Below are 25,873 nucleotides of genomic sequence, written 5' to 3' on the forward strand. Positions count from 1 at the left end.
TTTAACTAGCGATGAAGTTAGAAGGGCATACCAAGACATTCTCCGTGAAAATCGGAAGGAGAAGATGGAATAACCGTCTATTTTATCAAAGATGGACGAGATATTATGCTTGAAAAGCGTGCGGCCATTTATACGCAATGCCTAACGACTTCAAGTGTTGCAGAAAGCTAGAAGAATGCCAACCCATAAGATAGCCCATATTCCAGCCCATAAGATAGAAGACGATAATGAACTGAACAAATATAGGCTCGTTAGCTTGCTTTCGATAGTATATAAAATATTCACTATGATAATTGCCAAAAAACCAGGGGAGCACATGACTCCAATCAACCAAAAGAACAGGCTGGCCTCAGGACAGCATATTCCAAAATGGATCACATCCATGTCATCAATCAGGTAATCGAGAAATCTGGGGAATACTATCAATTTTTTTGTAGATTATAAAAAGGCATTTGATAGGGTGGAAATATCAGCAGTCGTGGAGGCATTGCGTAATCAAGGAATACAGGCGGTATATGTGCACATCTTGGGAAACATCTACAAAGATGCCACAGCTACATTGGTTTTCCACAAGAACAGTAGGAAATTACCTATCAATTAAGAAAGGGGTCAGGAATGGAGACATAATTAGTCCAATGTCTTTCACTGCTTGCTTAGAAGTATTCAATCTCTTAGACTGGGAAGGCTTAGGAGTGTGGATCAACGGCGGATATCTAAGCAACTTTCGGTTTGCAGACATTGTCCTGTTCAGCAAGACTGGGGATGAATTGCAACAAATGAATGAGGACCTTAACCGAGAAAGTACAAGAGCCGGGTTGATGACTAATATGCAGAAGACAAAGTTATTGTTCAATAGCCTGGAAAGGAAACAATATGTAATGATCGCCACTCAGCTTCTAGATTCTGTGCAGAAGTACCATTTACCTAGGTGAATTACCCATAGGGGGATCCTGATCATGAGAAGAAAACTTACAGAAAAAAAAGTTGTCGCAGTTTCACCTTAAAGGCGAAGCATCAAGTGCGATAGCAAATTTGTAGAGAGCTATACGGAGTAATGATAGTAGCTTAATCAGCTGTATAAACTTGGACATGCAGCAGCACCGGCAACACGCAGAACTGTTGTCGACGCCGTCGGCGTTTTGTCCGCGTTCGCTCAAAGTGCGTGCGGCGTTGGTGACAGTTGCCGGAGCCTCTGATCTACATAGGCACTTGGTGCCGCAGCTAAACGTCACCTCCCCCCCCCCGGCCTTTCGCGCGTCGGAAGAGGGCGCGTTTGCTCTACATATATGGTGATTGTAAAGGAGGAAAGAGACAGAGACGCCTACTTCTGCAGCCCTTAAGGGAGCACGGCGCAGAACGCGTGTTTGTTCTCCGCCGTGCGTTCACTCCCCGTGAAAGCGCGCGTCCCTCGCGCTCTTTCACTCGCACATACAGCGTTCGGCGGCGCGCGGCGCGCGGCGACGGTTTCATCTCCATTGACGTCATACGGAACCTCACGGCGACGGCGACGCCGACGGCAGAAATCTGCTTTGGAGTGTCCATATAATTGCTATCGCAATAATAAAACTCGGATAGAGTGCATACGCCAGGCATCATCAAATCCTGACATGAATCTTACCACGGTTGTTGAAAGGAAAAGTGTACAATCATGACATTCTACTGGCACTAACATGTGGCGCAGTAACTTGGAGGTTAACAAAGAAGCTCGAGAACAAGTTAAGGACCGCAGAAAGAGCGACACACAAGAGCAGGCCATGTAATGCTCAGAGCCGATAACCGGTAGGCCGTTAAAGGTGCAGAATGGGTACCAGGAGAAGAGAAGCACAGTCGGGGATGGAAGGTAATTAGGGGAGGTGATCAAATGAGGAATTTTTCAGGCGCAGGTTGGAAGCTAACGCAAGACAAGAGTAAGTGGAAATCACTGGCAAAGCCTTCGTCCTGCCCATTGGACATCAAAAATAGGCTAATATTGATGATGATGGTGAATCGAACATAGCTCTGATACTGTGTTAGTCCGTCATCTTGAAGTGTTTAGTTTGCAATGGGTTGTACTTTACAAATATAGGGGTTGTCGTTGCACTTGCATGGCCTACATTGAGTTGACAAGTTAGTGGCGTTTTCGTTTTCTACTATGTATGCAAGCCGCATTACTGAAGCCCTTTCTTTAACAGATGTGACAGAGAAAGGAATTAACAACGTATATTTAGGAAATCACCAGTAGAAATCGCTTTCCTCCTTCGGCCTCTCAGTCCCATCTGGCCGTCGGTGGGGCCAGCCGTCCTTTTAACGCGATATCGTTAAGGGCTCCGGGTCGCAGAAAATCCTGCGTCGGCAACCGGCGTGCGACGTGGCGCATCCCCAACCACGCAGGCCCTCCGAGTTTATTTCGGTACATGTATACGTTTTATCATTAATGTTGCTCATACCTTGTCTTGCATTCTTGGCAAAGCTATTCCTCGGGGTTTGAGAATGACAACTTACTAAGAAATGTCATGAAACAAAACACCCACAGCGCATGCCTATTATCTTAAATCTTCCCAGACTGAAATATTAAAAGTAGGAAACAAAAACGGAAACCTGAAATAGATAGCTTGCACGTGACGTCACGACCGTCGCTCCGCCAAGCGGCCGCCCATGTTGGAGGACCATTTCTTGCCTCGTTTAGTGCTGTGCCATTCACGCGTTCGTTGGCTTGACGTGTTTTTGCAGTTTCTAGGCGCAATGCCACCCGCTCCTGGCGGAAAGCCGTTTAACGCAGCATATTACGCTCAGTTAATCGGATCGGCGCGCGCTCGATACGAAGAAAAGGTGCGAATGTGCGATGGTGTTGACCCGTACACGCTGCGACCGGGCACCGACACGACGACGGATGTCAATGCCCTGCCTGAAGTGACGCACGGGGACATCGTCAACTACCTTGTCTACTCCTCGAGCTTCGTGACTCTGCAGGAGATGAAAGCGTTCAAGTCCCTTGAGGCACACAATTATTTTACAAGCGGCTGGGTCAAGAGCTTGTCAACAAAACGGCTCCAGCAAGGAAAAGTGCTCCTGCTTGGGGAGGTAAGCCCAACATCCACATTTACCTGTAACCATACTAAAATGCCAAGCTACAAAATGTTGCGTTGCTGGCCGCGGTTGCTCGATGGCTGTAAAATGTTGTGCTGCCGCAAGCACGCGCATTCTGATGAGCCTGGTTTCGGCGACCGCATTTAGATGGGGATGGAAACGCGAAATGACGCAATGTCAAGGTTGCCGTCCGCAATAAAGAAACCAATGCGTCCGAAATTAATCCGGAGGCCTACCCATCCCAGTCAGTGCCTCTCATAATCACTTTGAGATGCCAAACCCAATCATCCACCCAATCAATCAATGAAACCGAAGGCAGTTTTCAGTGCCCGAGTGCGGATGTGGGTACTACTGGTGCTCGTTTTTGTAGTCATGACACACCTTGGCGTGGCTGTCTTCTTGAAGCTCTGCCTTCTTACACTACTGCTGCATTAAGAATGTCTTCATGCAAAAGACAACGTACCATTTATAACCTCTTTCTGTACACCTCGGAGATTAACTTGCTTGCTCTCCTCTACTGTCTCTGAGACACCACAGAGCAGCTGTAAAAGTGGTCATTGTTCCAGATAATGTGTGTGCTCACTTTCTGAGATGAAATGCATTTGGTGCGTGTGTGGAAAAGCTGTTTGATATCCTGCCTTAAATATTTGCAGGTAAACCATTCCCAGAGACTAGGAGATGGTCCCTTGAAGGTGTGGGTCCTGTGCATGGCTGATGGTAGTGTGCTCACCGCCCACTGCACCTGCATGGCAGGGGTAGGTGAGGCATGCTCTCACATTGGAGCCTGCCTCTTCGCTGTGGATACAGGCGTAAGGATGAGAAATGAGAAAACATGTACCGGAAAGGATAATGCGTGGCTGCCTACATATGTGGAAAAGGTGCAGTTTAAGCGCCTGAAAGACATTGATTTCACTTCATCGAGAGGGAAAAAACAGCTTCTAGATGGCAGCCGCGCAGATGTCCAGAAAAAAAAGCTACGAATGGACATTCCACCTCCTTCACCAGAAGAGCTGCACAAATTGTACATGGGTATCAAGGAAGCAAGAACCGTGCCTGCGATATTTTCAATACTACCCGGATACTGTGAGGCCTTCAAGAAACCAGAACCAAAGCACAAAGTAGATTTGAGATGTTTATATTCTGAAGACAATGCAGCCTGCACCTATGAGGCACTTGTACAGAAGTCGGAGAATTTTGTTTCAGCATATGTCATGAGTGACGACACCGTGAAACGTGTAGAAGCATCCACAAGACAGCAGAACCATTCTCAGCAGTGGTTTTTGTACAGAGCTGGCAGAGTAACAGCCTCTGTTATGAAAAGGGTATGTCATACCAGTGTAGAGAGACCCAGCGTCTCATTGCTCAAAGAGATCTGTTACCCGGAAAATAGAAGCCTTAGAACACCAGCTGTGATGTGGGGGATCAATCATGAGCAAGATGCTCTCAAGGCCTATGAAGCTCATGAGAGATTAAAGCATGAACAATTCACGTGCCGCAGGTCTGGCCTTCATCTGAGCACGACGCATCCATTTGCTGGAGCAACGCCAGATGCCCTTGTGTCATGCATCTGTTGCGGCAAAGGAGTCGCAGAATTCAAGTGTCCGTACGTACTTCGCGACGCTACTAACTTCAGTTCCGCCAACACCTGCCTAGCTGAAGTCAACGGTGTCATGCAATTACAACCCTGCCATGCGTACTATTACCAAGTGCAGGCCCAAATGCCTGTGTGTGATGTAAACTACTGTGATTTCGTTGTTTGGGCACCACATCTGCTCCACATTGAACGAATAAGGCGGGACACAGAGTTCTGCAAAAATATGCTTTCTACCGCAAGAAAGTTTTTTGTGAAAGCTATTCTTCCAGAACTCTTTGGTCGGTACTTCACGCGGCAGCAGAGCAGTTCGCAGGAAACGTACTGCTTCTGCAATGGGCCAGAAGTAGGAAAGATGATTGCATGCGACAATGCGCAATGTACGCTCAAGTGGTTTCACTTTACATGTGTTGGACTTTCTCGTGCACCCAAGACCAAAAAATGGTATTGCCCGCAGTGCAAAAAAGAATAACGGGTGTGTCATAACTATCACTGTGGAAAACGTGACAGTACAGAACAAAGCACAATTTCTTTATTATTTATTCATCAATTACCCCGCAGCGCCCAAAGGCGTTACAGCAGGGGTAGTTACAACATGGAATAAAATACATCTTCGTTCACACAATGCACTTGTTTTTCAGTCAGTTTATTCCACTGTTTAATTGTTCGAACAAAAAATGAGTTGGCACACATGTTCGTATTGGCAGGGTACTCCAGGATTTTGCAACTGATTAGTAGGCTTTGAAATGTAATGAGGTTTCCGTAGGTAAATTTCCCTATTAATTCCAGTTTTATTATATTTAATCGAATATAAAAATTTAAATCAGTTTATTGCAGCGGCCAGAGATTCCCATCCTAGCTCAGCCTTCATTGCAGTGCAGGTCTCTTTCCGTACCGCCCCAAGATGAACCTGGCAGCAAGGTTTTGTATTTGTTCTAGAGCAGCAATGAAGGTTACAAGTAGTATATGCCCTACGTTTAAATTCGCATGCGAACATCACAGCTTTCGTTGAATGAAATTCGAAGCTTTACCAGCTTTGGCTATGATAATTTCTACCTGAGGTTTTCACGAGCATTCAGATGACAGTAGCACACCTAGATACTTATACGTACCACCTTGCTTGAATAGTACATTGTTCAGATGGTACCTTGACTGGTTTCTTCTATTTAGTAAAAGAGATGTATACACTGTGCTATGTTCAAATTCATTTTCCATTTAGTACACCAGTCATGAATAAGTGACAAGTCGTTCTGAATTTTTGTACACAACAGTCATCCGTAAACAACCGTATAGAAGATGAAATTCCGGCAAAAATATCATTAATATAAATTAAAAATAATAGCGGAACCAAGATGGAGCCCTGTGGGATGTGAGACAATGTTCTTGCATATTTGCCTGGTGTGATATACTATTCAGCCATAGCTATAAGTCAGTTATAAGCAGCAACAGTAAAACCAAAATAAAATCTAGAGTTGCCCAGTTTATTACACAGGAAAAGGTATGCAAGCAATGCTATTTGTTATACTTGTTCCGCTGCAACCTCTAGCAAAAGCAAGAAACATATCATTGCATAGAAGGCTACAGAAGACCAGCAGCTACTATATGGAGCTATGGCACAGTGCATGACAAAAATTACAAAACAGAGGAATGAAGCAGCCTTCACACAAGGTGAGTCAACACAGGAGTGCCAATTGTTCCCCCAAAAAATACTCCCAAAAAATGTACTGATGACAACCCTTGCCCTGCCATACAAGTTTCTAAATTTTTTTTGCTTTCATTTTACTTTTTGGTATGATGCTTTGATTTGTTGACATATTCTTGCTTCCTGTAATGAATACAATCACATATTTGCTTTCTAAGAACCAATTTGCAAAGCCACAGCAACGTTTACAGCCAGAAGAACAGCAAGCTTATCTGCTACCCATGATTCTCATGGTGGTTCAGCTGCCATTGCTCATTTCTCGGTGGCAGCAGTGTCGGTCTTCTCGCTAGTGTACAATATGAATCTATTGGCTCTGATAGCATGCATGCACTGCGGTAAAAACCTTTAAGGACTCTCATTAGCGTCCTTTAATTCTGCAACTATAGAAGGACAAAGATTCGAAAGGGCGCAGCACACCGTGACAATTTTATCTATTGGTGCTAATTCGTCTCCAGGTCGGCAGGTAACATAGTCAATGGGCAATGTAGACTTCAGAATGACAAATTTATTTCTGATTAGGCCAATAACCCTCTCAACATGGATGCGCACATTGGCTAACTTTCTTGTGCTTTCTACCTCTTCAGCTGAAAGCTGTTTTTTACCTCTGGTAAAAGCTGGAATGTGGAGCCTTGCGCAGTAAAATCCAACACTTTCTGATATGTTAAATCCTCGATCAGCAAGCACCACATCACCAGGCAGCAAGTAGTCCAACAGACCGCAGTGCTCAGTGATGTGTCTGTCGGTAGTCCTCCCTCCCCAGCCCTCAGATATAAAGGTGACAACACCTGTAGGAGCAATGCCGATTAGGAACTTGGCCGTATTGCTGCCTTTATACTGGGACCAAGTTTCACTTCTTGGCAGGAATGACGATGGCCGCTCTATCTTTAGTTCAAAACAATCAATGATGACTGACACATCATCACCAAATGCATCGTAAAACGCTTGTGGCATTGTACGACGCAGTGCTGTTCGATCTGGCCACACAATTTGGGTCTTAAGTCGACAGTATGCACAGTGCAGCCACTTATCAAATATTCTACACACTGTAGCTTCAGACACCCCAAATCTGAAGCCCAAGTCAACATTGTGCAGATTCAGCTTCAACTTCATCAAAAACAAAATGAACTCTTGAAACTTTGACAATGAATTATTTACATTGTGTGACACATGGGATTCAAGAAGTTCAAACAAGCTGTTTAACTGTGTGAAGTTCGGCATTCCTGTGTAAAAAATTACTTTTGCCTCACATCCTTGAAATGCTGCTTTTGACAGCTGCAGCTGCTCGTTTTCGCTCCGGGCAGTGTAAAGGGCCTCGTTGAGCGCGAGACACTGCGTTTCCAAAGCTTGGAGGCCCACCGAGGTTAGCTCCGTCTGCGCAGCGACTCCTGCGAAAAAAAAATCATGACACATTTTAAGCAAATGACTCATTGCAAACACATTGTACCACGCTGACATGCACAGTGGGCTCCTTAACAAAGTTGCTCACGAAATTTGCAGAAAGTTACAAACCAGGCGCATTTTCTTCGGTACCGCTTTCGTCTTCGTCTCCCGGTGGTGGCTGGCCTTCCACTGCGTCGCCGGTATCGGTGCCGATCGACTCTGCGATTGCCGCCGACACTGCCGCTGACGCCGCATCAGCTTCATCTTTCTGCAAGCGCCGTCTTTTCGCGCGGTCGTAGCGCGCAGGGTCTGCATGACGCGAGCCGTATCCGAGCAGAAGCGACGGTGCCCAATCGGGATTCGTCTCCTCCCACAGCTTTGATGGCCTGCCTACAAATGCAATTTGCGCGGTTGTTTCGTCTTGTCCCCGTATTTCAATCATCACACACACAAAAAAAAGGGCTTTCAAGCTTACCTGATACGAAATGAGCGCCGCAGACTCGGATATCGGCACGGTTGGTGTCGAGATCGGCGCGTCTGATACGTGCCAGCCACAGACTGCGCCGCTTCGCACTGAGTGTTCTCGTGCGGTCGCACTGATTGTGCACGACCTTTGGCAAGCGAAATAGATTTGTGTTCGCCGACTGCCGTCTCTTCTTCGTTTTGCTGCGGTTCGAGCACCCAAATACAGCGCATAGTACCATGGCTAACGAGAGCGATTGCAGTCACGCCCGGTGGTCCTCCAACATGGTGAACAGGTATCCCAGAATTCCCGGCCGTGACGTAGGTGCAAGGCATCTATATCTCCGGGATCGCCGCGTTTCTACCAGAAATCTCGCCTTCGTGCATAGCGTTCGCCGCCAGTGTTTCCCGGTAAATATTACGGTTGCTTAAGCTGCAGTTGTCGGGAAGCGTGAGAAGCAGTCAGGGATCTTTGAATGCTATCGCGTTCCACTCTTAAAAGCGAAGCTTAAGCGTCCTCCAATTTTTTGTGTTGGTCTTTTTTGCGCTGCAAAAGCTGAAGCTGGGTTGAGGGCGTTCTACTCGCTTGCGGTTTTTCACCGTACCCGTCTTCGCTCCAACCTTTCCCTTTCCCTCAAGAACCACTTACTACTCTTCGCTTGTCTCGTTCCATTTGTCTCGTTCCATTTCCCGCCACCAACAGAGTCCACGTCTCTCTGCTTTTTCTTTTTTTTTTGTTGCTACAAGCTGCGTATACAACCACGATAGCAGTGACTGGAAATGAAACCAACGCCTTTTCTATAAGCACTACGTTGGCGAAGGCACCGAGAAATCTTGACAATTGCAACGACATTTACTAGCTGGTACGGTGCGCATTCATCTGTTGTCAGTAAGAAAACATAGCGTATTGTGGCCTGTATTGCGATATAAGCGTGTCGTTTGTTGTTTTCTTAAGGGTGTTACCATGCCTGAGAGCCGGAGCCTTTGAAGACTACATCGTCGGATCGTTCGAGAGAGAAGGCACTTTGAATAACGCAAGCTTTTATAGCGAACATGTATGACCACGCCCTTTGGACTAAAGCGTGCTCTTGTTCTCTCTTCTTGCCCCTCACTAATCTACCGATCTCGTCCCTTTACGCAGGAGCCGGCTGCAGCTACTGGGCACCCGGGAACGCAGTTACGCATAAGAACACTTGCTGCCAGTTTGTCTACGACCTTCTTTGCGACACTTCTTACAAGTACGAAGGCTACAGTGATATGTGCGAGTAAAACGCACATCAGTCACCCATGATATCTGTTTTACACGTCTGATTTTTTGTCTCTCCAGCCTGCAAAAAAAAAAAAAAACCCAACCTAGAACGCACGTATGTTACGAATGATGCGAATACACAATCGCAGAGAAGCGTTCATAAAATGACCTATGATGCCGGGAGCTTCCAAGCAGAACTTCAGTGATTAGGCACTGGGAGAAAATGCAAATAAATAAAACAGGATTCGTATTTGGCACACAACAGAATCGAACTTCATATTTGCTTGTAGTAGCCGCATTCTGTACTCGTGTTCTAGTCGAACGGTTTTCACAGTTTTCAAAATCTAATTTAGCTGGACATAAACGCTTGCAGAGGCAGAAACAAAGAAAACGCTGGGCAGAGGCTGTGTTAACGTTACTACGTGCTTCTGATACGGCTATTATGTCTTGTTATCAGCGATACGACTTTTCTAAGAACAACCTTTGATGCATGCAACAGACTACACCACACAAGTACTGCAAAAGAGTACGTCACGACGTGATATGCAGACTAAGTGAGAATGGCCTCGGGCGCCCGGAGTTGAGGTACCGCACAGAGATGAGCCCGTGTTAAGGAAATCCTAAATGTTTATTTCAATAAAGTGACAGCTTATGTTAGCACTTTTAAGCCCTCGAAATATTTCTAGTTCTCAGATTGTTAACTCCTGATATTCTTAGGACTCCTTGGTTCAAAATCCTGGCCGATGACCTTGTGCGCAAGTGTAAAATAGTCTTTACATATATGTGAAGATTCTTATGAAAAAAGCCCATAAGCCGTTTTTCGGTTTTATGGGCGTCATGTCCTCAGATTCTCAGAACCATTCAGGCAAGAAACTGTGCAGACCCCAACGGAAATCACATCATAAAAAAGTGACACAGTTCCCTGAAAAAAAAAGAAGAAATGTAGTTTTTAGTCATCCGCTCGTGGATGATCACTAAAGGCGTTCGTCGAATGATCTTTCTTTTTTCATAGAATGACACCGGTAACAAGCGACAGTATACAGATATGCTCAGTTGATGCGCTGTACAGTGATGAACAGCATGCATTTATATGCATTTATGCTACCATTGAACCTGCGAGCGGAAATGTTTTTTTTTTAACTGCGATAGTATTGCACTCCCCTGTGAATACCACTTCAGCTAGATACATCTGTGTGTTCCGGCCAAGAATGTTGGTTCCCTCTGAAACACAACTGAGCGGAAAGAGCAGCTGCGTGAAAATAACCTGGTCGGTTTCAGTAAAATTTTTGTTGCCTCTCTCCAGACTTCACGCACTGAAGGGTAACATATCGTGCTCGTCTGGGTCAAATGTGCGTTTCCAGGTATCTCCGAGACGAACAGGCACTATATGGACATATCTGCTTTTTTTTTTATTTAGACCTTGGGGCTGCCCAACGAAAATCACGCAGATGTTAAAAAAATGTAAGCATGGAGTGGATACTTGGAATGTAGAGAGGCTCAATGGTGGCTTTCTAGCCTTGTAACAAAGCCATTGCTAGCAAAATTTAGAAAGGGAATAAAGGCCTTATCTAAAGACAATAGCTAAAATATTTCTGGTCTATCAATTGGAGAGCCATGTTTTTGACTCATGACTAAAATAAAAGTGCATTGACAAATAAGAAACAAAGAAGCCCCACGAAATACCTGCACACCACGTATATAAATGCCTGCACACCAGGGATTGAACTAGATGTACACAAGCACAATGTGTGTGTCGTTCTTCTCTGTGTATTTCATCTAAGTGCTGGTTCCTCAGAATTTAAAGTATGCTACAACAGCCAGCCCAAGCTTATATCCTACCAGTATCAGTTCATCGCCTAGGACAGCATATGGATACAAAAGTGGTTTAGTTAGTGTAAAAAGGCTTGATTTATCACCAATCCTATCCTACGCCGTTGATCGCGGTGCTAACTGGACTTTTAGAATAGTTGAATGGTGCGAAACGCTGACGAGAACGCAAAATGGTTACGACGTAAGCTATAGATGCAAACATATATCAAGTAGAAGAAAATCAACCACACACTAAATACCAACCTATTCCTATGCTGTTTCCGTATTATCTGCACAGTATCGACAGCGGTTGCACTCCCGGAACAGCTACGTAGCCTTCGTACTGGCGCAATAATAATAATAATAATAATAATAATAATAATAATAATAATAATAATAATAATAATAATAATAATAATAATAATAATAATAATAATAATAATAATAATTGATAGGACGCGTTCAAGGTTAGATGCGCTTGGCGTTTTTATGAGTGCCAGAAACAGAGAGGTAGTTGCGGCGGTACAGGAGCCCTTCGCGGATGGCAAAGTGGCGAGCAGTGCGCCGAAGCGAGCGGTCGGTGGTGCGGGGTGATGGCTGAGATAAATACTCTAGAAGAGATGCTATCCAAGGATCCCGGCGTTGCTCGGATGGCATGTCGGCCAATGTAAGAGAGGAAGAATCATAGCTTGAGACAGACGCAGCACCAGACTCATCAGGCAGTGGTGAGCGCGAAAGAGCGTCGGCATCCGAATGCTTACGGCCTGACCGGTAGACAACACGGATGCCATAGTCCTGGAGACGAAGCGCCCAACGAGCTAGGCGACTAGATGGGTCTTTTAATGACGACAGCCAGCACAGGGCGTGGTGATCAGTCACGACATCAAATGGACGGCCATATACGTAAGGTCTAAATTTCGTGATTGCCCAAACGATAGCAAGACATTCTTTTTCCGTGACCGAATAGTTCATTTCCGCTTTGGTGAGAGTGCGGCTGGCGTAAGAGACTACGTACTCTTCGAAGCCAGACTTACGCTGGGCTAGAATAGCGCCGAGGCCGACTCCACTAGCGTCTGTGTGGATTTCTGTTGGAGCGTCTGGGTCAAAGTGGCGTAGAATAGGTGGGGATATCAAAAGATGGCGTAAGGTGGCAAACGCGTCTTCGCAAGCTGTAGACCATGCCGAGATGCCTTGGCTGTTGGCAAGCTGCTGCGTTAAGGGGGTGATTATGGACGCAAAATTACGCACGAATCGGCGAAAGTACGAACACAGGCCTATAAAGCTACGGAGCTTCTTCAGCGTAGACGGCCTGGGGAACTCGGCGACGGCGCGAAGCTTTGCAGGGTCGGGAAGGACACCGTCCTTGCTGACAACATGACCTAAGATGGTAAGCTGGCGGGCGGCAAAGTGGCACTTCTTCAGGTTAAGCTGCAGTCCAGCGTCGGAAAGGCAAGTCAGGACGCTTGCGAGACGCTTTAGATGGGAGTCAAAGTCCTTGGAAAAGACTACGACGTCGTCCAGGTAGCACAGACACGTGTGCCATTTGAGGCCTCTAAGAATGTTATCCATGAGGCGTTCGAAGGTTGCAGGCGCATTACAAAGGCCGAATGTCATCACGTTAAACTCATATAACCCGTCTGGGGTTACAAACGCTGTCTTCGGACGGTCAGTGTAATTCATAGGGACCTGCCAATACCCAGATCGAAGGTCCAAAGAGGAAAAGAACTCTGCTCCTTGCAAGCAGTCGAGAGCGTCGTCGATTCGGGGCAGCGGATAAACATCTTTTCGTGTGATCTTGTTAAGGCGCCTATAATCAACGCAAAATCGAATGCTACCGTCCTTTTTCTTTACCAGCACAACTGGGGAGGCCCAAGGGCTGTGCGAGGGTTGTATTACGCCACGATGAAGCATGTCGTTGACCTGTTCATCAATGACACGACGTTCAGCGTGAGAAACTCGGTATGGACGCTGGCGTAGGGGTGCATGAGTGCCGGTGTCAATGTGGTGAACGATGGAGGATGTGCGGCCCAAGGAAGATTGCTCATGATCGAACGACAGCCGAAAGCGATCAAGCAGTTCCAAGAGTTGGGTACGCTGGGCAGGTGGAAGTTCGGAATCAATTGACGGGAGGAAGGCTTCTAAGGAGGACGAATCGGCGGTGGTAACAGGAGTAATGCTGTCGACGTGAAGACTCATCGCGCCGTCAGGCAGTTGAGTGGAGTAGGCGGAATCAACATCGTCAAGCCGACCTATACATTCACCACGGAATAAGGTGGCTGGGGAAGAGGACCGATTCGTGACATAAATGGCGCTGCAAGAGTTTTCGACTTTGAGAACCGCAAAAGGAAGGAGGAAGTCTTTGCGAGAGGTGAAGGCTTCGGAGGGCGCAAACAGGGCGGTAGAAGAGGGAGCATAGTTGCAAGAAAGTGGCACAAGAACACAAGACAAAGGAGGTATATCAGTGTCCGCGGCGACGACCACTCGAGAAGGCGGCTTGTCAGATGCGGCGTCACACGTCGACGACAACTCAAGTTCGGCACGCGCACAGTCAACAACGGCATGGTTAGCAGCAAGAAAGTCCCAACCCAAAATAACGTCGTGTGAACACGGTGAAAAAACGACGAATTCGACTACATACAAAACGTCCTGAATGACAAGGCGAGCTGTGCATGCCACTGAAGGGTGAATGTGGTGCGCGGTTGCGGTGCGCAGGGAGACGTCGGAAAGCGGAATCGTAATTTTTTTGAGCTTGCGGCACAGTTCTCCACTAAGAACAGACACAGCGGCTCCAGTATCGACAAGTGCTTGCACAGAAAAACCTTCGATATTCACGGTGATTTCGTTCGCAGGTAGAAATCGAGGCCTTGAAGTTGTCGACACGAGCGCAGTTCTTGCCTCCGGAACTGCGAGGGCTAGTTTTCCGCTTGGACTGGTGGGGGGCGACGAACCATTGGGGAAAGTGAACGGCGACGTGGTGAGGGCGACCGACGTGGGCCGTAGTCACGTCGATTCGGTGAGCAGCTGTTCATCGTTGAGTGGGAGGAGATCGGGTGTGGTGGCTCAGAAGGAAAGTAGCCTTGATTTACTTCGCCCGCACTAGTACGGATGTCACGACGACGACAGAAACGTGCGACATGGCCAGGTAGACAACAGAAGTAGCAAATGGGCCTGTTGTCCTGGGTGCGCCAAGGATTAGTGGACGGCGGTGCGGGACGGCGAAAAGGAGGCGGGTTCGGGTGGACAGGCGCACGCGCAGCGTAGAAGGTATTTGCTGGTCGAACAGGATCCGTGCTGAGTGGCATTGCTGATGACTGGCGGCGTGCGACCTCAGCATAGGTGAGTGGAGCGGAAACAGGCGGATGCTGGTAGGTGGTAGGGAGAGCCTCAGAAATTTGCTCCTCTATGGCCTGTCGTAGCGTCGGAGCAAGCGCCTGCGCAGAGTCCGGGACGCAGGAAACAAGCGACAATTGTCGCGCCACTTCTTCTCGGACAAAGTGCTGTATCTGCCGCATGAGCATTGTGGTGTCAGCAGAAACGGAGCCTACAGTTAACGCTGACATGTTGGCTGTGTCAGAGCTCGGGAGGCGTGTAGCAATGCGTTGTTTCCGCAACTCGTCGTAGCTCTGAGAGTACTGGACCACCTCCGTGACAGTTTGGGGATTTTTGGCAATGAGCATGTGGAAGGCGTCGTCCTCGATCCCCTTCATGATGTGCCTGATTTTATCGGCTTCGGACATCGCAGGGTTGATGCGACGGCAGAGGTCCACAATATCCTCGATGTAGGACGTGAGGTTCTCGCCGGATTGTTGGGCGCGACCGCGTAAGCGCTGTTCTGCGTGGAGCTTGAGAACAGCGGGTCGGCCGAAGACTTCCGCGAAGCTCGCTTTAAAGGCGGACCAGTTGGCAATATCAGCTTCGTGGTTGTGGAACCACAGCTGTGCTACGCCCGCCAGGTAGAAGTTGACGTAGCTGAGCTTGTCGCCATCATTCCATTTATTGTGGGCGCTTACCCGCTCATAAGAAGTGAGCCAGTCCTCGACGTCGTGCTCGTCGGTGCCGTTGAAAATGACAGGGTCTCGCTGTCGTGGTACGCCGGAGCAGGCGACCACCGGTGGTGCGGGAGCACCCTGCTGTGGCGCGTCGTCAGGCATTGCCGAGGCGGGGGGTAGAGTCCGGGTACGGAGTTCCAGGATGAAGAGGGAACCAGCACCTCCACCAATTGATAGGACGCGGTCAAGGTTAGATGCGCTTGGCGTTTTTATGAATGCCAGAAACAGGCAACGGCCAAGCGAAGCGAGTGCGAGCACCAACAACAAGAAACGTCTTCTTCTTCGTCCTCTGCTGGCGCTGGTATTTGTCACTACATAATGTCTATCAGCATCCCCTTTGAACGAGACGACAACACGTATTCACCTAGCCGGCTTGAGTATTTTGCCATCTCCTTTATCTTTCTTTCTCGCAATGAAAAGATGTACTACACAATTACCTATGATTTTCATGACGCAGGCTCTGTCGATCTCTGATTTTTAACAGGGGTCCTGAACCACTGTCGGACTTGATGAAAAAACGCAGTCCGCGGATAGCATACACTGCTGCGAATATCTCAGTCACATTTTGCAGTCGTGCGCGGCAGGTGCAGCTCACAAGCGGATCGCGAAATATGCATTTTCTAAAACAAGCACTTTTCGAACAAAGCCTTTTTCTCACCCGTTAGGAAACTGCCCGGGCCTTGCGTATGTCGTCATATGCAAGATCCTCATAAGCGGCAGCTGTTGGCTGATAGCTGCCATCAATAAAGAATGGTGCGCTTTTTCATATTGATACTGTGTATAATTATTGACACCGTTTACTAAACGGTCTGAATTAAGCGAAAGTCGGCGTTTCCAATTTCGACAGGAATTACGTACTTCGGTGAGAAGCCGGCTGTCGTCTGCTCATGGTCAGCCATGGCCGCCCGTCTAGCAAATTACTTTGTCCACACGGCTAGGGACTTCGTAGCCATGAAGCCATCGATTTCCATTAATTTTGTGCACTGAACTAGCCTCTAACGATGCGAAAGCTTTCAGACCATACGCACGCTTTGCCAGCGCACGATCACTCCTAGCCGCTCCCAGCTGGTCGCCTTGGCAGACATCGCTTCGTATTTATCTATTGACAGTATTTGAATGTGCGCAATTTGGATGCGCTTATTATCCGTCGGTCAAGCTGGTGCAGGATAAAGCCGTGCTCCCATTTCAGTCTCTAACTACGGGACCTCCTTCTGTTTATACTTATAACGTAATTATCTCTGTTTTTGCCATGAATAAACTGATTCTGATTCTGATGGCCAGACTCTAAAGCATGAGTGCGAGCGCGCACTCCCGCACAACATCTATCGCTTATCTGATGCGGGTGTGCCCAAAGTACTCACACGAGCGAACATTCGAATGACGCTTTGTTCAACTCACCGTAGTTGTGTGATGACTGTAGACGTAAGTGCGAAAAGAAATGTGCGGCTTGCCTCTCCGTTGGAGAAAACACAGCCGCGCCCAGCTATCTACTATATTGTATAGCGCAGCAAAGGGATGACGCACTGTCAACTCAACTGTGTGTTGAGGATAGCTTCGAGTTTTGCGCATCGTAGGCGCCAAAATCGGATGTAGTGGCGTCTGCGTGAACATTCAAAATCAGATTCCAACTGCGTACCAAGCTGACGTTCAGTTGGCGAAGCGTTGTGGGCAGACCCCGCTCCACCCTAGCCTCCGCAGTGCAAGGTATCTCCTCAATAACCCTAACCCCAACATGATTCAAGGCCTATTTAAATAGGGGAGCTTTCTTGCTGCTGCTGTTGCCGCTGCTGCGGTGGCCACGGTCGTCGTCTTGCACGCCTTGTCAAGGGGGAGGCAGGCGCTAGATTGTGAGGCATACGCATGGTAGCAGCATGCGGGAGAGGGGGAAAGAAGACCTGAAGGAAAGGTGAAGTTGGAAAGCATGCCTCGTTTGGAATCTCTTCAATAACAAAGAAAAAAAAGTCGTAGTTGCGCACGAAAGGCGAAGCATCGAATGCGATTGCAAATTAGTAGAGAGCTATACGAAGCAAGGATGGTAGTTTAATGGGCCGTATAAAGTTGCAAACATTGGCTTACTAACTAAATAGACAAGCACGGTTTCACGCGCGCACAGGTAAACATGAACACATCTCGCTCGATGACCGCGGACACTCGCTGTGAAAACGCCGGTGTGAGAAAGCGCCCCAGCAGAAGCGGACACATGGACCTTCGCGCTGTCTTCCCTCTCGTTTCAATGCGAACTAAACCTTGAAAGCACTGCGCATACGAAGCTACCTAATTTCATCCCGTCCCCGACGGCGCTTCTCTTCTCCTCGCACCCATTTTGTAATTTTAACGGCCTACCGGTTATCTGCTCTGCGCATTATATGGCCTGCTGTTGCGTCGCTCTTTGTGCGGTCCTTAACTTCTTCTCGGGCTTCTTTGTTAGCCTCCATGTTTCTGCCCCATATGTTAGCACCGGTAGAATGCAATGATTGTATACTTTTCTTTTCAACGACAGTGGTAAGCTCCCAGTCAGGATTTAGCAATGCCTGCCATATGCACTCCAACCCAATTTTATTCTTTTGTAAATTTCTTTCTCGTGATCAGGGGCCCCTGTGAGTAATTGTCCTATATAAACGTACTCCTTTACAGACTCTAGAGGCTGACTGGCGATCCAGAATTCTTGTTCCGTTGCCAGGCTATTCAATAGCCTGGAAACAAATGCGTTAACGTTAAGCAGTAATTGCTCACCTTTCTACATGCACCGCCGCAGTAAGTTGACACGCAGGCAATTGCCGATCCCATCAGCAGCTGTGCCACGGTGCGAGGCGCCGTGTCAAGCGGGGACATTGGTAGGTGACCAGGTCAAGGGCACCGGTGGCAATCGTGGCCCAGGTTTATTTGCCTCGACGAAGGGGGCGAATTTCACGGCTCGGTTGTTGTGCGAATATTTTCGCTGGCTATGGCGGCAAGCAAACAATGGCGGCAAGCAAACAAGTCTTGCTTTGTGTTCCTATATATATCTACGGCGCAGACGAACACAAGTGCTGAACAGAAGACAGTTTGAAATATCAGTTCAGTACTGTGGCATTGCATCAAGCGCTGAAAAAACAGAAATTGAGCGTCAAAATCAGTGCCAGTGGACGTCAGTCAGCCGAAAGACTTAAGAGAGTTTCGCTTATCTCGACTGGTGACCAGTTAATGCTTCCGTTCGTTTTGAATATAAAGGTGGTTGATCCCTACAATTTTTCCTGGCTGAATATCTTGCCATTTTATTACGATGTACCGAATTGTTTCTGGAATTTGCTACAGCACCTACATCCTTTCTTCTTTCTTTCTGGGATTTTAAGTGCCAAAACCAGTTCTGATTATGAGGCAGTTCTGATTATGACGCAGATTATGAACCAGTTATGATTATGAGTGGAGTGCTCCTGATTAATCTGGACCACCTGGGGTTCTTTAACGTGCTTCATTTCATAGCAAATATTTGCTCCGGTATGTTTGGTAACGGTAATATCTGTGATACTCGATATCTGTGAAGGCGAGAAAATAATTTTTCCCCGCTATGAATTATAGTTATGTCTTTGTCGCGCTCGGACATCGGCTACCGTTTTGGTACCGAACGTGAGGGAGGTCGTGGTATTAGGTGCGACTACGTAACGGTGTCGACTATTTCTTGACACGCGCCTTGAACATTCGGTGAGAGGCGGTAGCTTGCTAAAAGCGCATGTAACGTAAGCATCGTGTAGCATAATGGCTTATATCTCTGTAACCGTACTACCACCGTTGCTTGCTTTGGCAACATTATGTAGAGGAAAGAATCCATTACTCGATCATATATGTGTAGGGTGCACAGATGACGCGATTATTAAGGAAAAAGCCTGAGGTGGCTATGTTGGCGGTACCCTTGGTGGTGTCCTTGGCGAAACTGCGTCGTGACGAAAAAAAAAAAAAACGCTTAACCTTGCACGCGGCCGCAAAACGCTTGAAACAGAGAAGCTGGGGGATCGTAGCCCAGCGTTTTCCGGAAGTGCGCGCGAATTTTCATCTTATTACTCATGATGATGATAATTTCTTTTCGCGCGTCTCTGACTTACGGCCGTCACTGTGCGTTGCAAAGCGCAGCTTGCAATACTGACACCGCGTTGCAATGTCGACAACGTGTTCCAGCAGACTCGCTCCGTGAATGCGTCCTTCTCTCTCTCTCGCTTTCATAGCGCGCAAAGCCTCTTCACCTCGCAGAGGACGAGCGTGCAAACGCGCGAGCTGTGGACGGAGACGACGCTCGACGCTCGAACGCAATCATATGGTTCGCATAAATGCATAGTTTGCAAGCGTGGCTTCATAGCCTAGTGGTTGCGACGCTCGTCTTGGGACCGGGGGTACGCGGGCTCGAATCCCGCGTGGGTAAGAAAGTTTATTTTATTCTTGATAGTTTCTTGATACGAACCACAAATTACGGCTGGCTTAAACAGCTTCGCTGTTACAATGGCCGACGCCGGAAAGAGTAAAAAAAAGGCGAAAGCTTGCACTAGGCCGCGCAAAGCTCAAGGACACAGCGAAGCTGGCCGAAATGCCGACGCCGCGTTCCACCGCGCTGCAATGCCGACAACGCGTTCTAGCAGACCCGCTCCATGAGTGCGTGTCTCGCTCTCGGACTTACAGCCATAACTGCGGGTTCCATAGCGCAGCTTGCAACACCGACACCGCATTCCAATGCCGACAACGCGTTCCAGCAGACCAGCCCCGTGAATGCGTCTCTCTCTCTTTCTCTCGCTTTCATTTTCTTTATTTCTCTCCCGAGCATAGCGCGCAAAACCTCTTCTTCACCTCGCCTAGCATAGGCACGAGCGCGGGCGCGCGCGCCAGCTGTCGACGAAGACGACGACACTCGAATGCAATCATATGGTTCGCATAAATGCACGTTGTGCAAGCGTGGCTGCAAAAAAAAAAAAAAGCGACAAAAAGTGGCTGTATAGCCTAGTGCAAACGACGCTCGCCTTGGGACCGTGGGTACGCGGGTTCGAGTCCCGCCTCAGCAAAAAAGTTTTTCTTGTTTCTTTTTTCTTCATTGCTGATGATAGTTTCTTGTTACAAACCACGAATTACGGCTGGCTTAAACAGCTTCACTGTTAAAACACGTCTAAAATGCTCGGAGGGACGTCACATTTCTCAGCGAGGTTTCTGTACACAAAGTAAGTTAGTGGTTTTGGAAAGAAAATTTGGTAAATTTCGGTCTGGGTGTGAGTCAAAACCGGGCCTCCGCGGTACGAGACAAGCTCGGCGTTCAGAGAGGCACAGCTCGGTAGTACTAAAGTCCCTTGATGTAGGAAAGTACCGCCACTCTTTGTACTTTGCCGCCGGCGCGCGACCTCCTCGCCTCCTCCTCGCCCCTCGCGAGTCCCCTCCGCGACAGACGGCCTTGGGCGCGTTTTCCTGCACGATGATTGGTCTCCCTGCCGTTGCGCTTGGAAACGAGCGGAGCTTGCGTTTTGCTTGTGTTTTGCTTTTTCGTTCAAACCATTTTGCGCATCAGCTCGGCTGGCTCGGCGTATAGAAAACGTCCCGCGCTAACATTGCACGCTGTTTCGAGCACTGTCTGCTGGCGCTATGCCGTGCTGCTGCGCATATAACTGCAGCAAGAAGCGTGATGATGGCTATGCAGTTTTTACGATACCACAAGTAAAGCGTGATGGCGTTCGCAAAGTATTGGTATGCGTGTTGCAGTGTCTACCATGAAGTGATGTGGTGACTGACTATGAAAGACGTAAAGGGGCTCCAGCTGCCTCTATTAAGTCGAATGCTTGACCTAAGCCTTCGAAGAATGCTTAGCAGTCAAGCGTCAGACTCGCTGCGCCACTTATACCAGTTAAGCCAGCTTTTTGTGTGGCATATGAAGCCAAGCTCACCAATGTTCACTGCATATATACAGCTATTTTGTAAATGTCACTTGCGCTTTTCATCAACTACACTCGGACAGAACTCAAAACTTTTTACTCATTTACCTTCAATCCGGTAAGTCGCAGCGGCCAATATTAATGATGTTGCGGTTAATGGCATTTCGAAGAAGCTCGTACTAGCCAACTGCGATGTCACGCTAGGGGATTAAGCAGGACGTCATGACAAACGGTCGATACCCTTGGTTGGAAGACACGCTTTGAGGGGTGTTTGCCACTTCGTTCTTGGGCTGTATCCAACTATAGAGCTCTTAAAATTAAGGACTCGAATGAGCATGCGCGCCCAGTATGAAACGAATCTCCTGAGCATTCGCGCATGGCATATTCTTTGCAAATAGTGGCTCGGCTAAAAAGAAAACGTGGTATCTCTTACACCTGGAGTGTCGTTTTGATCGCAACAGAGCCGCTTTTTGGAAAGGACAAGCTCTTAGCGCAAGAACGAATTTCCCGTCAACTTTCGGCCGCACTGATACTGCTTTATCATGTATTAAACGGTGTAGGTTTGTGCCATGGCGTAATGTTACTACTGTTGTTTTCTTGGGCATGTCTTTTTCTCAGCTGCCATCCGTACTGCATGGCATATTTGTACACTAGCATTGTTTCTCATTCTGAATATTACATGATACTCTTCTACGTTATCTGTATCTTGTCAAATAACGTTTTTTGCTCATGCACGAAAATAAAGCATCTTACTGATCATTCTTTTTGTTTTTTGTGTGATAAATGTTTTTCTGATGTCTAATCAAAATCACAATTTTAACTATCCTACTACATAAGTTAACGGTATGTTGGTGTGAACTACCAAAATACCTTTTCCAGAGGCGTATCTTTTGCCTAAAAATGTAGAATGCCTTCAGCCATAGGTATACCGAGTATTTTTTAAGCTTCATTGACACCGACGCCTAAAGAATAATCTGTAAATACCTTTCCTCAGCTTCTGTTATTGTGGGTGATGAGTGGCTCCCGGCACCGCTTCATCGCACTGAAATTGTGCAACCGTCCTATTCAATGCAGAAACCGCAGCGCAAAAGCTACTTTGACATTGAGACAAACACATGGACGGACGATGCTCTCGCCAGTAATTCATTATGAGAAGGCACACTGAATATAATACCTGCGGTGCACATGCGTGCACATACAAGAAAAAACTGCCAAACATAGAGCGATCTGCCACAAGCAATACTAGATCAGATGCAAGAAGTAAAGCAGCGTATCATGTGGCAGAAAAAATAACTGGAGTATAGAACTCGCCTCAAAGCTCCTTTTACATCAGTGTGTGTCATTCATACGGCTTTAAGATGAAACCAACCTCATCATAAACGTTGCCTTCAGCATTCTCCATGCTGTTATCACCATTTTTCAAAATATTCTACGCCACTGGGGCGCGCAACTGGCCCAAAATAACGCGCCTCCATCGAATTCTGCGGCCCGTCCGCGGGAGCCCAGGCGCAATAGCGTGCCGTGCGCAGAGCGCGCAGCCGGCGGGCGAGGAGAATTAAGGAGGAAAGCGCGCGCGCGGAGGAGAGTGTCGCTACTTTCAAGATCAAGGGGCTTTAGGTAGTACATTCGTCGATCCGAGCTGGAGTGGTGGTGTTTGAGAGGGTTGACTCAAACATAGTAGGTAAGATCCCTGAAACTCCAACCAGTGCTCATCAGGATTTATGAGGCCTACAAATGTTCATCTTTTTGCAGACATTTCACGCTTGCTTTCTTATGTCACCCCAAGTTCAACATACAGAGTACCGGAATTGCATGAAGAGACTCGAGCAGCAAGACAAAACAAAGACCACCTCTGACCACGGCGGACCCACTACGAATAGGGAGCAAACGTGACTGAAAGATTAGACCGTAGGACCTCCAATAATTTCATAAATTAAGCAGTTAGCTTTCTAATGAGTGAATACATGTCATGCGCTTTACTTTGGAGTCATTTTGTCGAACAAAGAAGCCTTTAATCAACTATGCGTGTGTCATGTGAGCAAATGGCGTTCTTGTCGGGCAACGGATGAGTCAATCGGTGATAAATTTATAATCGCGCGCAACGTTCAGAGAGGCGTAGCTCGAAAATAATCTCGTCGATCCGAACACATTCTCGCATTTAAGAGCGCTCACCAGTATCAAGCTCATACTTGTGCCCATGAGGAGTTATACAGCCTACAAACGTGCAGTTCGTTCCAAAGCTTTCACACTTCATCAGCTATAGTCCGCGTTCATCAGCTATAGTCATCAGCGTTCGACGCACAGGGTCCCGAAATAGCATTAAGAAACTCTGGCTGCCAGACAAAGGGATAACCAACCCCTTTGGCCATGGCGGGAAATGTCTCTCTCCACAGGAAGCCCAAGTGCAGGAGCTTGAGGAAAGCGCAGTAGCCCTAACCATCTAGGAATGCGGCGGACTCGAGTGGTGCAGGGAAGTCTCGGGCGTCACCAGTAGGGTAGTCATTTCTTCACCATAGTGCCCAACACCCATTACAAAGCAAGCAGGCCTACTACGAATAGAAAGCGAGCACGATTACGAAATGAGACCGTGAGTCTCCCACTATCTGCAACATACTGTTGGCATGTAAGCTAACGCGAGACTAATTGTTACGTGTGCATTTCGTTGCGTCATTCGTGTAAGCTAGTCCCCATAAACCGTCTGCAGCACCTACAATGCGTTTGACGTATCCCACTGCAGCTGCGTCTTTGATTCAGCCTGGCACATGTTTTTTCGCTTTTGACGTGGATTAATTAAATTTGACGCATTTTGCTGGCAAATTCTCAGAGATGCGTACTTCCAACGTGATGCCCTCTTCTGCATATTGAATGTATGTACAACTTAAATAATCCACTGTGGTAGAATGTCCACAGACCTATATTTTGTATCGCCCTATAAAGTAGAGATCAGTGAGAACCTTTTCCATCAACACATGCTGTTTTTTATTCGTTTATTTCTGCATGTGCAAAGCAGGCAAGAACACAAAAGCAAAATGTAATAATTTTTAAACAGCCCTAGTTTTCGAGAGGTTAAACATTGTCCATTGGCAAATGGTGCGGCAGAAAATTCTCAGCAGAACACTTTCATGTGCGTAACGCAAAAAGGAAAAATCAAAACAAACCATTAATGCTAAATAACTTATTGTGGTGTATGTGCAACCGAAGGAAGTTGGCTTGGGAGTGGCGGTAATGTTGGTCAAAGGCCACCTTTTTTCGAGAACGGACACCTTGTGCACATAGGATACATTAGATGGAAATGAGGCATTTAGTTTCATTGGAGGCAGTCCTCGTAGATTTGGTACTTTTCGGTTCCGCACAGTAGGTCGAACACGAACTGGCAGCAACTATTCTGTTCGGTCACTTTGTCCTCCGGCGCCCAGTAGCTGCATCCTGCTCCTTTCACAAACATGCAGTGAACAGCAAAAAAAAAAGAAAGATAAATCTCAGGCTGATTTTTACATTAAAATTGTTTAATTTCTTAAACGTATAGCCGTACATGATTCTATAGGTTGCGGCACATAATTTATTCAGTTGTTTGGTGAATGAATACATATTGAACGCTTCAAGGAGTATAGACAAATTCAGTCTAGAAAACAAACAGGGGCTTTTCCCAGCGTTCAAGCTGCAGCATTCTGGTATATGAGCAATAATTTAACAATGGTGTTAAATACTAAAACGGGGACAAATAAAACCAGAGAAGCTGTAAAAATGAAAATTATTCGCATATTGAACATAATTTGCGAAGTGCGTCTGCTCTCAGGTTGAGTTTGTAATGCGAATATTTAGGAGATACTCGCGCCTAATCCTATGACATTTTTCTCGCGCGATGACTTCTCTGATGTTTGCACTGTGGTGATACATACACTTTTTTTCTTCTCACAAACATTTATTGAATGTCGACGCTCGTATGCATCCCATTTTTCATCTGTCTGCCTTTTAGGGCTGGCTTTACTGTATATGTCCTATGAAAATATGTGCACATGGTTACTCTCAAACAAGAAGGAAGTAAGTTAAAATTTGTCGGGCACTCGGGCCCTCTGATATAATACCTATACCACATATACAGTGTGTTCAGGTGCTATCATGTGAGCGTCACACAGTTGTCTCTCAAGTCAATAGAACGTTATCAACCAGCATTTTTCCTCACGCGGTGCTAGCTTCACTGACATTTTGTTTTAATTCTAACCAGTCTCCCGTGCATTTGGGGCACGTTACAGATCCCCTGGTGGTCAAAGTTGATCCGGAGTCCCCAACTACGGCGTGTCTCATAATGAAATTGTGGCTTTGGCACGTAAAACCCAAGAATTCATTCGTTCTTATTCTAAGCAATGTGTAAACACAGTTAAAACAAATCTGTGCTGATATATCACAGAAATAAAGGGCCAATTCTAGCAAGATATTTATCGGACACTTCACAGATCAATTATGGCGTCTGCATGACGTTTACTTCCCGCACAGGATTTTTCAAATATCTGAAACCACTGCAGCGCGCACACTTTTGGTTAGTGTCGAGCTGGTGGCTACGCTTGATATTAAGTATTGATGGTGAGCGGTCAGACTGCTCTAATGCAAACGCCATCAAGAAAGGAAGTGTCAGTCCAGAACGGAATTTGCGATAAGCAAAAGGAATTAGATCAGGGCTGCACAGCA

At 47.0% G+C, this 25,873-nt stretch overlaps 1 protein-coding gene across 1 annotated transcript; it reads right to left on the reverse strand.

The window, feature by feature from the left end:
* Window positions 1-6,320: 6,320 nt before the first annotated feature.
* Window positions 6,321-8,477, reverse strand: LOC119454511 (uncharacterized). Its single transcript, XM_049668542.1, has 3 exons — window positions 8,215-8,477; window positions 7,869-8,129; window positions 6,321-7,744 (listed from the first exon to the last, which is right to left on the reverse strand). The coding sequence occupies exons 1-3, from the start codon at window positions 8,441-8,443 to the stop codon at window positions 6,705-6,707; spliced, it is 1,530 nt and encodes a 509-aa protein (XP_049524499.1). The 5' UTR covers window positions 8,444-8,477; the 3' UTR covers window positions 6,321-6,704.
* Window positions 8,478-25,873: the final 17,396 nt, after the last annotated feature.

The sequence above is a fragment of the Dermacentor silvarum genome, chromosome 5, assembly GCF_013339745.2.
Source record: "Dermacentor silvarum isolate Dsil-2018 chromosome 5, BIME_Dsil_1.4, whole genome shotgun sequence".
In the NCBI taxonomy this organism is placed as follows: domain Eukaryota; kingdom Metazoa; phylum Arthropoda; class Arachnida; order Ixodida; family Ixodidae; genus Dermacentor; species Dermacentor silvarum.

What these genes read in the sequence shown, in the direction of transcription:
- LOC119454511 (XM_049668542.1), bottom strand. Translation starts at nt 8,443, where the DNA reads ATGGTACTATGCGCTGTATTTGGGTGCTCGAACCGCAGCAAAACGAAG. An exon ending in CGGCGCTCATTTCGTATCAG is followed by an intron (nt 8,130 to 8,214) that starts GTAAGCTTGAAA and finishes TTGCATTTGTAG; the next exon opens with GCAGGCCATCAAAGCTGTGG. An exon ending in TACCGAAGAAAATGCGCCTG is followed by an intron (nt 7,745 to 7,868) that starts GTTTGTAACTTT and finishes TTTTTTTCGCAG; the next exon opens with GAGTCGCTGCGCAGACGGAG.